Source organism: Primulina huaijiensis, chromosome 7, assembly GCF_012295235.1.
Source record: "Primulina huaijiensis isolate GDHJ02 chromosome 7, ASM1229523v2, whole genome shotgun sequence".
NCBI classification, from domain to species: domain Eukaryota; kingdom Viridiplantae; phylum Streptophyta; class Magnoliopsida; order Lamiales; family Gesneriaceae; genus Primulina; species Primulina huaijiensis.
The window spans coordinates 12827121-12841673 of record NC_133312.1 but is presented as its reverse complement, the minus strand read 5'-3'; the positions used below and the strand labels follow the sequence as shown (position 1 = coordinate 12841673).

General features: G+C 39.7%; 1 protein-coding gene across 1 annotated transcript; it reads left to right on the top strand.

Annotated features, from left to right (window-relative positions):
* The first annotated feature begins 8276 nt into the window (after positions 1 to 8276).
* Positions 8277 to 8990, top strand: LOC140981611 (uncharacterized). Its single transcript, XM_073448036.1, has one exon. The coding sequence runs from the start codon at positions 8277 to 8279 to the stop codon at positions 8988 to 8990; it is 714 nt and encodes a 237-aa protein (XP_073304137.1).
* Positions 8991 to 14553: the final 5563 nt, after the last annotated feature.

Below are 14553 nucleotides of genomic sequence, written 5' to 3'. Positions count from 1 at the left end.
CATGGGTTTGCGAGTTTGCAGATGTGTTCCCCGATGAGATTCCGGGATTGCCTCCAGTCAGAGAGGTAGATTTTAGCATCGACCTAGTACCAGGTACGGTTCCTATTTCTCGAGCTCCTTATAGAATGGCAAAGATAGAGTTGAAAGAATTGAAAGAACAGCTTGAAGATTTACTGGCCAAGGGATATATCAGACCGAGTGTATCTCCTTGGGGCGCTCCAGTGCTATTCGTGCGAAAGAAAGACGGTTCGATGAGATTGTGTATCGATTACCGACAACTGAACAAGGCAACAGTAAAGAACAAGTACCCATTGCCTCGCATCGACGATTTGTTTGATCAGTTGCAGGGATCCTGATGCAAACACGGGTGATCGAGCGCCAAGGAAAGCATGGGATCCTTTGGAGTTGCCGGAGGGACCGATCACGAGAGGACGACTGAAGAAGTTTAAGGAGGCACTGCAGGGAGTCATGAGCAATCAAGGAGGGCTTACGTGCGAGGAGCAAAGTGCCGAAGGGTTCGTGATGCATGGGAGTGAGTTCGGGAACCAAAAGAACGTTATTCAAGCAGTCCAGAGCCTACACGGACCCGAGCACGGACCTGTACACGGGGTCCGTGTCCATTACAGCCTAGAATGAAGAAATCCCGAGTGTACACGGACCCGAGAACGGACCTGTACACGGGATCCGTGTACCTCACCGTGCCTACACGGACCTAGGCCCGGACGTCTACACGGGGTCCGTGTACTTTGCGGTTTTGCGAGATTTTATTCCTTTTTTAGAGTTTTATTTTTTTGAGAGACTAGATATTGTTATCTTTTTTATATTAAAAGATGATATGGACGAAAATCACACACAGTTGACATTATTATTGATTGAATATCAAAGTTTTTGAGTTTTCTCTCAACTTTTCAAGGCTTTAGCTTTGTTTTCAAAAATCAAACTTATCAAAGTTTTAACTTTGTGGCGTTTGTCGATCGTGTCTTGCGCGGATTGTCAAAGACGAGTTCTTTGAAGGTTCGATTAAGTTTCGATTGTTTCTTTCGTGATTGTTTATTACTAAACCGCGTCGTTTAGGGGTGAATATCACGTAATTGCTTGAATCAAAAGATCGGGACATCGTAACAACGATCCTTGTTCGTTATAGAATTGAGGACGTGATTCATATTTAATCGCGTTCGCTTTTCATCGTACGAGGATTCATATCATTTGGTATCAGAGCTTTTGGTTAATTGAGTTTAAGTAAGTTTATCCATCGTTCTATTATCAGATCTAATTATCCTTTAGTTCCGCTTTCAAATCTGTTTGGTTCTATCATTCTTCGTCGTTCGTGAATCTGTGATACACGAAATTTTGTGTCTTATTTATTTTTCTTTGAATTTTCGGAATTCTTAGAGCAAAAAAAAAAAAGTAACAAAAATCCGAAAATTCACCAGTATTTCTTATTGGTATTTTGTTCTACTTTCTTTATAGAGTCATATTCAATTGTCTCTCATAGTCAAACAAAAAAAAAATTATACCTTCAAATTTCTTGTCTACCAGTCCAAGTGAGTCGATCACATTTGTTCACAAGTTGAACTTGATTGTTTGATATACGCAAATACAAAGCTCGAGCACCTTGAGGGAACCCTCGAATTTGAGTGAAAATACTTGAGTGCGAGTGAATTTTCTTGGGAGTGAACGGTGAGTATTTGTTGTGAGCAAAAAAAAAAATTAGAGAGGAGTGACGAGCGACTTTCTTTGGAGTGACCGTGAGCATTTGGGTGAGGAACATATTGTTTTCTACTAACGTTTTCTTGCAGGTACAAACTGAAATTAAATGGAGAGGGAGGTAGGCGATAGTTCGAAACCGGGGTTATCTAAAGTACAAATGGAGGCGTTATTTGGGCATTTTAGTAGGATGATGAGAACCGAGTTAGAGCCATTACATGAGCGGTTGGATAGGCTCGAAGTTAGTACTAGTGGAGATAAATCTAAGCCTAAAAATATGGGTAGGGGAGAAGAAGAGGAAGAGCATGATTTGGGAGGAGATGAGGAGAGCCAAAACGAAAATTGGGGTAGGAATGGAAGAGGTAGAGGATTTGGTAGAGGGAAAAGAGAGGCCGTAAAGGGTAGATATGATGGGAATAGGGAGGATGGAAACATGGGTAGTATTAAGATGAAAATTCCATCGTTCCATGGGAAATCTGACCCGGAGGCATACTTAGAGTGGGAAAAGAGGGTAGAGTTCGTGTTTGAATGTCACCACTACTCCGAGCAAAAGAAGGTTAGGTTGGCGGTGGTGGAATTTCTAGACTATGCTCTCATTTGGTGGGATCAACTAGTGACCACTAGGAGGAGGTATAATGAGAATCCCATTGAAACTTGGGATGAGATGAAGAGGGTCATGAGGAAAAGGTTTGTGCCCAACCACTACTATAGGGAGATGTTTAAGAGACTACAAACTTTGAGGCAAGGGGTGAAGAGTGTTGAGGACTACTATAAGGAGATGGAAGTAGTCATGATTAGGGCCAATATTGAGGAAGATAATGAGGCGACCATGGCACGTTTTCTTTGTGGTTTGAACAGGGAAATCCAAGATCAAGTTGAGCTTCGGCACTACTTGGATCTAGACGAGATGGTGCAAATGGCCATAAAAGTGGAGCAACAACTCAAAAGGCGTGGAGTTGGCCGCACCAATCCAACTGGGGGTTCATCATCTTCATGGCGATCAAATGTGGTGAAACGTGAGGAGAACAAGGCGGTGACCAAGCCCAAATTTGAGACCAAACAAGAGGCGCCTAAACAAGGAGTGCAAGGTAAATCTGAAACTCCTTCTAATCGATCTAGAGATGTTAAATGTTTTAGGTGTCAAGGGTTAGGTCATATTGCTAGTGAATGCCCTAATAAAAGGGTAATGATTCTAAATGACTATGGTGAGTATGAGTCTCATAGTGAGGGTGATGATGATGAGATGCCTGCATTAGAGGATCCTGACGAGGGTTATGAGGCAGTTGCAGGTAAAGCACTAGTGACTAGGCGAATTATGAGTGCCCAAGTCAAGGAAGAGGAGACTAACCAAAGAGAGAACTTGTTCCATACTAGGTGTTTTGTGAATCAAAAGGTTTGCAACTTAATCATAGATGGGGGGAGTTGTACTAATGTGGCTAGTGTTGAAATGGTGGAGAAATTGGGGTTACCTACATTAAAGCACCCTCAACCATATAGGCTTCAATGGTTGAATGATTGTGCGGAAGTGAAGGTTAACAAACAAGTGCTAGTGCCTTTCTCTATTGGGAAATATGTGGATGAGGTCTTGTGTGATGTGGTTCGATGCATGCTTGTCATATCTTGTTGGGTAGACCGTGGCAATATGATAGGCGAGTGACACATGATGGGTACAAGAATAGGTATTCATTTGTATTGAAGAAGGAATCTATTGTATTATTTCCTTTGTCCCCAAAGCAAGTGTTGGAGGAACATTTGAAAAAAAAAAAAAAGAAAAGATGAGGCCGAAAAAAAGAGTGAACTAAAAAGTGAGATGATCTTTGAGAATAAAAATGAAATGGCTGAAAAAAAGAGTGATCAAAGGAGTGAGACGGCCATACAAGAGAAAAATGAGAGGAAAGAAAATGAGAGGAAAGAGGCCAAAAAGAAATCATATATGTCCCAAAAAGGTGAGTTGAAACAATTGATGCACACACATGAACCACTTGTGTTGATTGTTTATCAGGAGATCCTCCTTAACACAAGTGATATAGCCGGGTCTCTTCCGAGCGTTGTTGTTTCACTTTTGCAGGAATTTGAAGATGTATTTCAGGAGGAGTCACCTCAAGGCTTACCACCATTGAGGGGAATCGAGCACCAAATAGATCTCCTGCCTGGGAGTGCATTGCCAAATCGTCCCCGCCTATAGGAGCAATCCGAAGGAGACTGAGGAGCTTCAACGGCAGGTAAGTGAGTTGTTAGAGAGGGGTTTTGTGCGTGATTCTATGTCCCCTTGTGCTGTCCCTGTTTTATTAGTTCTTAAGAAAGATGGTTCATGGCGTATGTGTGTGGATTGTAGGGCAATCAATACATAACCATTAAGTATAGGCATCCCATACCTAGACTAGATGATATGTTAGATGAATTGCATGGTGCATGTGTCTTTAGTAAAATTGACTTGAAGAGTGGTTATCACCAAATTAGGATGAGGGAAGGTGATGAGTGGAAAACTGCTTTTAAAACCAAATACGGGTTATATGAGTGGATGGTAATGCCATTTGGCTTAACTAACGCTCCTAGCACCTTTATGAGGTTAATGAATCATTTTTTACGTGCACACATAGGAAAGTTTTTTGTTGTTTATTTTGATGATATCCTAGTGTATAGCCAAAACTTGAATGAGCATGTTAATCACTTGAGGCTTGTGCTAATCACACTAAGGGCTGAAAATTTGTATGCTAACTTAAAGAAATGTGATTTTTGTACAAGCAAACTTGTCTTTCTTGGCTTTGTGGTAAGTTCACAGGGTATACAAGTGGATGAAGACAAGGTAAGTGCCATTCGAGATTGGCAAACGCCTACTACTGTTGGTCAAGTTCGGAGTTTTCATTGTCTTGAAAGTTTCTATAGGAGGATTGTAAGAGATTTTAGCACACTGGCAGCACCAATGACGGCGGTGATCAAGAAGAACGTTCCATTCCATTGGGGCGAGGAGCAAGAGAAGTCTTTTAATATTATTAAACAAAAGTTGATTAATGCTCCTTTACTTGTGTCACCTGATTTTGCTAATACCTTTGAAATTGAATGTGATGCTTCAGGTGTAGGTATTGGTGGAGTGTTGATGCAAGGAGGGCGGCCGGTGGTGTACTTTAGTGAGAAGCTCAATGGAGCAGCGCTGAACTATCCCACGTATGATAAAGAGTTCTACGCACTTGTGAAGACTCTAGAGACGTGGCAGCACTACTTGAGGCCTAAGGAATTTTTTATTCATACGGATCATGAGGCACTAAAGCACCTCAAGGGGCAACAAAAGCTGAACAAGCGGCATGCAAAGTGGGTGGCATTTATAGAGACATTCCCCTACATCATCAAGTACAAACAAGGTAAGGAAAACGTAGTGGCCGACGCACTATCACGGAGGTACGTACTAATCTCTACCTTGTAATCAAACGTTTTGGGATTTGAGCATGTGAAAGAATTATATGTACTAGATGAGTATTTTAAAGGTGTGTTTGAAACATGTATGCATGGTCCACATGATAAATTTTATTTGCATCATGGTTTCTTATTTAGAGAAGATAAGTTGTGCATCCCTAAATCTTCAATTCGTGAATTACTTGTTAGGGAGGCACATGAGGGTGGTTTAATGGGACATTTTGGTGTGGCTAAAACTCTAAGTGCATTGCATGAGCTATTGATTGGCATATACGGATGTTGTATAACCAATATTGTGAGATTGATTCTGTCAGAGTTATTTCATGAGATATTATGATATGATACTTCTTGACTTACTACCCCAGTTGGGAATCAGAGATCCGTGAAAAGAAGATTACTCAGAACGAAGACTATTCCACTTGTGAAAGTTCAGTAGAATTGCTGTAACGACCCTTTACAGGCCCAGTGGACCGCCCATACGGCCCACTGCCCCAATCGACCCAAGGCTATCCCGATCTTGGGCTCTGCTCTATGGGCCTTGGCCCATCTATGGAACTCTTCCCTCCCGGGCTTTCCATAGGCGTCGTATGGGTTACTCATAGGACTCTCCACACCGGGTTGGTGGAGTGATACCTCCCCAAGTCTCGAACCCATGACCTCCTGGCTTAAGTCCATTGTTCAAAGAGACTTCGAATTATATTGCTTCTGTTATATACTGTGTGTTGATTGTCGATGAGTTCGAGGACGAACTCGTATCTAAGAGGGGGAGAAATGTAATGCCCGAGAATTGAGTTTAATACTTGTTATATATTATGAATAAGGCAATGAAAGAACAGACGTGGAGAAGCGGCGTTGCAATTTGAGTGTTTGGTTAAAGAAGACACCGCACCCGCGGTCGCTTATGATGGAAATTGGAGGCTGCCGAGGACTAAGCGCACCCGCGCTCATGTTTCTACCGCACCTGCGGTTGTTGAGCAGTAGGGTACATTGTGGGTACAGTAAAGTCACCGCACACGCGGTCCAAGAAGCAGCGCACCCGCGGTCGATTATTCTGAACTTCTGAATGTAGTGCCGTGAGCTTACCGCACCCGCGGTCCAGAGGGAGCGCACCCGCGGTGCGACGTGTTTGATGAAGAATGAAACATGTGTTCCTTGCCATGCATATTTGATTTGTTGTCTTCTATTTCCCCTCCATTTTCAGCAGACAGCTCGAGAGGAATTCACATGTCAAGTTCAAGGGTCTTTTCAACTTATAATTGAGGTTGTGCAAGATATATTCATCCAAACTTTAATCCAAACATAGATTCATGCTCCTCTTGTTGTAAGCTTTCAAAGGATGTAAGTATTGTTACCTTTCAGCTTATTTTGAAGTTGAGATGTTTGGGAAAATCAGATTTGAGTTCTATGTTGTGTCCTTATGATTATGGTGAACGTATATTCGAAACCGGATCGAAGAAATGATATCGTATGTGAGTACTACGATTTTCAGCATGTATTGTGATTGAGAATATGGAGATTTTGACAGTATGATGTATATATGGTGTTTGATTATTCATTGTTGAGAATTGATTCTCGTTATTTGAGTTAATCGGTATCGAAAGATTACACCGTTATGCCGTCAAAATGTACCGAGATTGAATAATGATTTGTACAAGGCTTGTTTTGAATTGTATCTTGATAGAATACATTTATACATTGCCATTTCAGATTTGGATTGTCGGATTGAATATGGACAGATTGAAATACGAGACTTCGTCTTCGTCAGACCGGGAAGATAAAGGTATAAATCGATATTAACTGGGAGATCGACTTGAGTCAGAGTTAACTCAAGTTTTCCTAATCCACATACTTGTATGGTATTGTTTTATTTTATATACCTTTCTGTTTTAAATGATTACGTTTATGTTATTGACTTAGAAAGTAGAGAACAGATAACTATTCAGTAAGAGTCGCTGACAGAGGGGTTAGACTATTGACCCATTGCACTTTGTCAGAATAGGCATAGTCTTGGTAGATACTCCAAGACACCGGATGTTTGGTCATATCGACGTGATTATGAGTAGAGTCTCTCTTATCATAGAGATTCGATATAGCGAGGGCCAAAGTCCGTAAATAAGAACGTGCCGCCACCGCGACTGATAGTAGTGGGTGGGAGACTTGTCACGTTCTTATTCACCGGGATCCCTAGATTAAATGAGAGATGAGACGAGTTTTAGATGTCGAGTCAAGAACTTGAATTACAAACTTGTATTGGTTTATGTTTCGTAGATTTCGATTCATGTTTTATTTACAGTCTAGTAACGATACATGTTGTTTGATTATGCTACATGTGATAAGTTTTAATTCATGCTTTATATCAGTTATATGATTGCATGTATACATTATTTGTACTGGGATTTATTCTCACCGGAGTATCCGGCTGTTGTCTTGTTTGTATGTGTGCATGACAACAGGTGGGACAGGATCGGGGTCAAAAAGATGATGAGAGAAGATGAGTTTAGCGTGGTGATTCCGGACTTGGTGTAGATAGGGTTTGACACGTGACATTTAGTAGTTAAACCTTAGATGAGTTTGAATGATTGTAGTACATTATTGTACTTTTATACTGAGATGTATATTAGTTAAATTCCATTACGTTCCGCACTTGCATTCTAAAAAGAACAAAAATTTTTAGACCCTGTTTATCTTAATTGATAATTAAATCCCAAAGACGATTAAGAAAATGATTAGCGTCCTGGTCACCACAACAGGTGGTATCAGAGCCATAGGTTCCTGAGACTGAACCTAGATCAGAGTGATAGATCATTTAGACTGAGATAGAATAGAATGAGCGGGGTAGATGAGTCTTCTTTCCTTGCATATGTATGCTAGCATGTGATTTATTATAATGTTGACTTACATTGTGTCTGCTAGCATGATACTACGTGTTACTGCTTTGAAATACATCTTTACCTGATTATCTGATTTGAATGGGTATTATGTATTATTGAGTATGAATCAGATCTGATTCTTGATCAGTAGTAAGATGATCGGAGGAGGACTGAAATAGGTTTGTAGTAGGTGGTTATTTATGATCTTGATAAGCAGATATACCTCCTCGAAGAATTCCGGAAAGGGGTAGTACTTCGTCTGAACAGATAGATATATCAGAAACTCCGATGGAAACACAGTTGAAAAGGTTTCAGTCGTTCCAACCTCCAACTCTGAAGGGTACTGAGATGCTAGTAGATTGTGAGAATTGGCTTGAAGATATAGATATGCTATTTGAATTTCTTGGTTTCACAGATGATTGTAGAGTTAAACTGATTGGCAACCAGTTACAGGAGATTGCAAGGAGATGGTGGCTAGTAACTAAAGAAGCCCTGGAACAGCGTAGTTCAGTGATTACGTGGAAAATTTTTAAGGTTGAATTCTATCAAAGATTTTTCCCCGTAACATATAGACAGGATAAAGAGGCAGAGTTTTTAAACCTGAGACAGGGTCACTTGAGTATTGATGAGTATTTGGCTCAGTTATTTATCTTGTTGCGTTTTGCCCCTCACGTGGCTAGAAACGATGAAGCTATATCTAGTCAGTTCATTCAGAGATTGAATCTGGAGATACGTACATTGGTGAATGTGAAACGACCGATTAATTTTGCTGATACCTTGAACAGAGCCAAAACAGCAGAAACAGTTCTGATGGGACAAAAAGGAGCATCGTATGTTCTTCCAGCACCGAGACTACAGCAATTGCCTTCCAGAATCGAGATTGGCAGTAGCAGTGGTGAAAAGAAAGAACAGCTGAAAACTCGAAAGAAGCAGTTTAAGAAGTTAGGAAGTGGTTCGTCCAGCTCCAGTGGTTCCAGCCCGAGTTATACTGGAGTATATTGAAAGACTTGCGGAGGGAGACATCCCACAGAGCAATGCCAGGGAGTGACTGGTAGTTGCAATATCTGTAGACAACCGGGACATTTTGCTAGAGGTTGTCCACAGAGAGGTTCCCGAAGATTTCAGGGAGCAAAATCATCTGGTGGTAGGGATTGAGGAACAGACCCATAACACACTTGATGATATAGTGGCAGGTACTGTTCTTTTATGATTATATTGCCTGTATATTGATATATACTAATGCATTCCCTACGATTATCTTTGACTGAGTTGCATTGATATATGTTTTATCTGTTGGGTCTGATGGTACTGTAGTATTGATTTCATTAACTTTTGGGGGAAAGGTTGATGTCAGTGAATTTTGTAAAATAACGTATACTGCAGTAGGATGAGAAAGAGATCGAGTTAGACTATGTGTACTTGTGTTGTCTGATTTGACCGCATTATTGATATTAAAATGCTGACCAAGTACAGAACTATTGTAGACTCCTTCCAGGAGAGTATAAGATTCAGACCAGATATGGCTGATGAGTGGAGATTCCAAGGTAAGGATTCTAGCTCTAGAATTCCTGTGATATCTGTATTAGATATAATTCGATGATTATCGAAAGGAACAGGAGGATTCCTTATGTATTCAATTGATTTATGGAAACTATACGTATCATTGACTGATTTACTAGTAGCAGGAGAGTTGTTACAGTCTTTCCAGATCGTCAGTCAGGGAGATTGATTTCAGCCTTAATTCGATACCAGGTACTGGTTTTGTTTAAAATTCAGTACAGAATGACATTGAATGTACAGAATGACACAGAGTGAATTGAAAGATCAGTAGAAGAGTACTGGTCAGGAGTTACATCTGATTGAGTATTGCTCTTGAAAATACTTCAGTTTTGATTATGGGTGATGAATTCTGTGTTCAGAAGTATTATGATTCGATGTTCATTGTATTTATGATATTTTGATATATTCGCAGCATCTGATTGATTGAATCGAATATTTGAAGATTGTATTGAATATTCTGCGAACTGAGATTGTTGTATACATAAATTGTTCAGATATAAAGTTTGATTGACACAGATGGTATTCGGGATAGGTAATATCCGATTATAGTATACCGATTGATTTTGCTACAGTTGAGATCATGATCAGTGGCTGAGAATGACACCGATATCAGAAATTTCAGAGATGTCAGAAATGTCAGAAATGTCAGAAATCTATCTTCTTCTTAGTTAGCCGATTATCTTATATGATTGTTGTTTTGTATCTGCTTGAGTATTGTTATTGTTCTAAAACAGTATTTGATACAGATTGTGTTGTTTGGAGGCATATTATATTGCAGATAATATAGCAGTCAATTTGGGCAACGTGAAGATGTAATCAGTAGTCAGCATTAACAGTATTGCTAGGGATTACAAATTATTGTGAACCGTTGAGATTATATACAGTTCAAACCCAATCAGAGCTGAATTCGAGAATTACAGAAATTCAGAAATGTGATTGAATGTTCAGAACTTGACTTTGATAGTGTGAACAGAGTGTCAGTCAGAATGCCAGGTAGGTAATATTTCATTTTATGTAATTAACTGATTTGTTTATACCGAATATTTTGAATCTGAAATGACAGATAGGGTCAGAAACACACAGTAGTGGATTCAGTATTCAGTTTGGTAATAGAAAGTGTATGATAATTCGAACAGGCAGTTTTGATATAGACAGATTAAATCAGTTGTGGCAGAATTTGTATTGATATATCTGAATTGCAGATAAATGACGATAGAAAGATAGAAATCAGAAGATCTATTACAGAATTGTGTATTTTTAAATAGAAATGGGAGTACATTTCTATGGATGTCGTAATGAAATTACCGCCATTCTTGCCAGATTGTGATATGATATGAGTAGAATTGATAGATTATTCGATATGCGTATGTTAGTGTGTACAAGATAACGTATAAACATGACCAGATGACAAAAATTGATGTCAAAGAAATGGTCAGATCAAACAGAATGCCGAAGTAGATTATATCAGATGATGATTTTGATTGATTTTATACTTGTGACGGAATATACCATAAGCTCTTTCACATATTATCCATCGACTGACAGATAGCCAGAACGTACTATCCAGAGATTGAAAGATATCTGTGAAGTTATAGTGCTGGAGGCTAGCACTAGTTGATATGACATATTGTCACTTTATAAATTATTATACGATAATAGCCATCAGATGAGTAATGAGGTAGTTACAGACGAGGCATTGTGCAGTGAGTACGGTAGATTTCCTTCGTATGAGAATAATATCGCGGAGATAGCTGAGATTGGATCTGATAGAATCAGAAATATAACAAAGAAATTGAAGATGATTCAGAAGAAAATGTAAACGGCTCAAAATAAACAGACTTAAGATGCCAACGTCGGATGATGACGATTGGTATTTGAGGCCGAAGATTGAATATATCCTTGACCGGGATGAACAGATTTGATAACAGCTGATGATGTTGATTTATTATGAGCTATTGATTGGTATATACGGATGTTGTATAACCAATATTGTGAGATTGATTCTGTCAGAGTTATTTCGAGAGATATTATGATATGATACTTCTTGACTTACTACTCCAGTTGGGAATCAGAGATCCGTGAAAAGAAGATTACTCAGAACGAAGACTATTCCACTTGTGAAAGTTCAGTAGAATTGCAATGTCATTGAAGAAACTACTTGAGAAACAGAATCAGAGATGAGACAGAGATATCCAGAGCTAGTTTCATGAAGTGAGTAGTTATTCAGTTTGGAATTATATTGCTTCTGTTATATACTGTGTGTTAATTGCCGGTGAGTTCGAGGACGAACTCGTATCTAAGAGGGGGAGAAATGTAATGCCCGAGAATTGAGTTTAATACTTGTAATATATTACGAATAAGGCAATGGAAGAACAGACGTGGAGAAGCGGCGTTGCAATTTGAGTGTTTTGTTAAAGAAGACACCGCACCCGCGGTCGCTTGTGATGGAAATTGGATGGGGCTGCCGAGGACTAAGCGCACCCGCGCTCATGTTTCTACCGCACCTGCGGTTGTTGAGCAGTAGGGTACATTGTGGGTACAATAAAGTCACCGCACCCGCGGTCCAAGAAGCAGCGCACCCGCGGTCGATTATTCTGAACTTTCTAATGTGGTGCCGTGAGCTTACCGCACCTGCGGTCCAGAGGGAGCGCACCCGCTGTGCGACGTGTTTGATGAAGAATGAAACATGTGTTCCTTGCCATGCATATTTGATTTGTTGTCTTCTATTTCCCCTCCATTTTCAGCAGACAGCTCGAGAGGAATTCACATGTCAAGTTCAAGGGTCTTTTCATCTTATAATTGAGCTTGTGCAAGATATATTCATCCAAACTTTAATCCAAACATAGATTCATGCTCCTCTTGTTGTAAGCTTTCAAAGGATACCTTTCAGCTTATTTTCAAGTTGAGATGTTGGGGAAAATCAGATTTGAGTTCTATGTTGTGTCCTTATGATTATGGTGAACGTATATTCGAAACCGGATCGAAGAAATGATATCGTATGTGAGTACTACGATTTTCAGCATGTATTGTGATTGAGAATATGCAGATTTTGACAGTATGATGTATATATGGTGTTTGATTATTCATTGTTGAGAATTGATTCTTATTATTTGAGTTGATCGGTATCGAAAGATTACACCGTTATGCCGTCAAAATGTACTGAGATTGAATAATGATTTGTACAAGGCTTGTTTTGAATTGTATCTTGATAGAATACATCTATACATTGCCATTTCAGATTTGGATTGTCGGATTGAATATGGATAGATTGAAATACGAGACTTTGTCTTCGTCAGACCGGGAAGATAAAGGTATAAATCGATGTTAACTGGGAGATCGACTTGAGTCAGAGTTAACTCAAGTTTCCCTAAACCACATACTTGTATGGTATTGTTTTATTTTATATACCTTTGTGTTTTAAATGATTACGTTTATGTTATTGACTTAGAAAGTAGAGAACATATAACTATTCAGTGAGAGTCGCTGACAGAGGGGTTAGACTATTGACCCATTGCACTTTGTCAGAATAGGCATAGTCTTGGTAGATACTCCAAGACACCGGATGTTTGGTCATATCGACGTGATTATGAGTAGAGTCTCTCTTATCATAGAGATTCGATATAGCGAGGGCCAAAGTCCGTAAATAAGAACGTGCCGCCACCGCGACTGATAGTAGTGGGTGGGAGACTTGTCACGTTCTTATTCACCGGGATCCCTAGATTAAATGAGAGATGAGACGAGTTTTAGATGTCGAGTCAAGAACTTGAATTACAGACTTGTATTGGTTTATGTTTCGTAGATTTCGATTCATGTTTTATTTACAGTCTAGTAACGATACATGTTGTTTGATTATGCTACATGTGATAAGTTTTAATTCATGCTTTATATCAGTTATATGATTGCATGTATACATTATTTGTACTGGGATTTATTCTCACCGGAGTATCCGGCTGTTGTCTTGTTTGTATGTGTGCATGACAACAGGTGGGACAGGATCGGGGTCAAAAAGATGATGAGAGAAGATGAGTTTAGCGTGGTGAATCCGGACTTGGTGTAGATAGGGTTTGACACGTGACATTTAGTAGTTAAACCTTAGATGAGTTTGAATGATTGTAGTACATTATTGTACTTTTATACTGAGATGTATATTAGTTAAATTCCATTACGTTTCGCACTTGCATTCTAAAAAGAACAAACTTTTTTAGACCCTGTTTATCTTAATTGATAATTAAATCCCAAAGACGATTAAGAAAATGATTAGCGTCCTGGTCACCACACCTAGACCGACTTCTGTGCTAGAGATACGCAGTTTCATGGGTCTGGCAGGATACTATCGACGATTCATCCGAGATTTTTCCAGTATAGCGAAGCCAATCACTCAGTTGACTCAGAAGAATGCGCCTTTTATCTGGTCAGAAGCATGTGAGTCGAGCTTCGTAGAGTTGAAGAAGAGATTGACTAGTGCTCCAGTCCTGACGATACCTTTAGGTACGGGGGATTTCGTTGTATATTGTGATGCATCTCACAGAGGACTAGGATGTGTTCTTATGCAGCGAGGACATGTGATTGCATACGCTTCGAGACAGCTGAAGCCACACGAGAGTCGATACCCAATTCATGATCTTGAATTGGCGGCTATCGTTTTTGCATTGAAAATCTGGCGTCACTATCTGTATGGGGAGAAATTTGAGATCTACTCTGATCACAAAAGCCTGAAGTATCTGTTTTCTCAGTCAGAGTTGAATATAAGACAGCGACGATGGCTTGATCTGCTGAAAGACTTTAATTGCGAGATCAAGTACTATCCAGGGAAGTCGAATGCAGCAGCGGATGCTTTGAGTCGAAAGGTATGTTCCTTATCCTTGTCGGCGATAGGTGTTTCGAATATGATAGAAGATTGTTGCTTTTCTGGATTAGCATTTGATACAGATAGTAGACCGTTGCGACTTGCCACTATTCAGTGTGAACCAGATTTGATTGTTCGCATCAAAGAGGCACAAAGAAC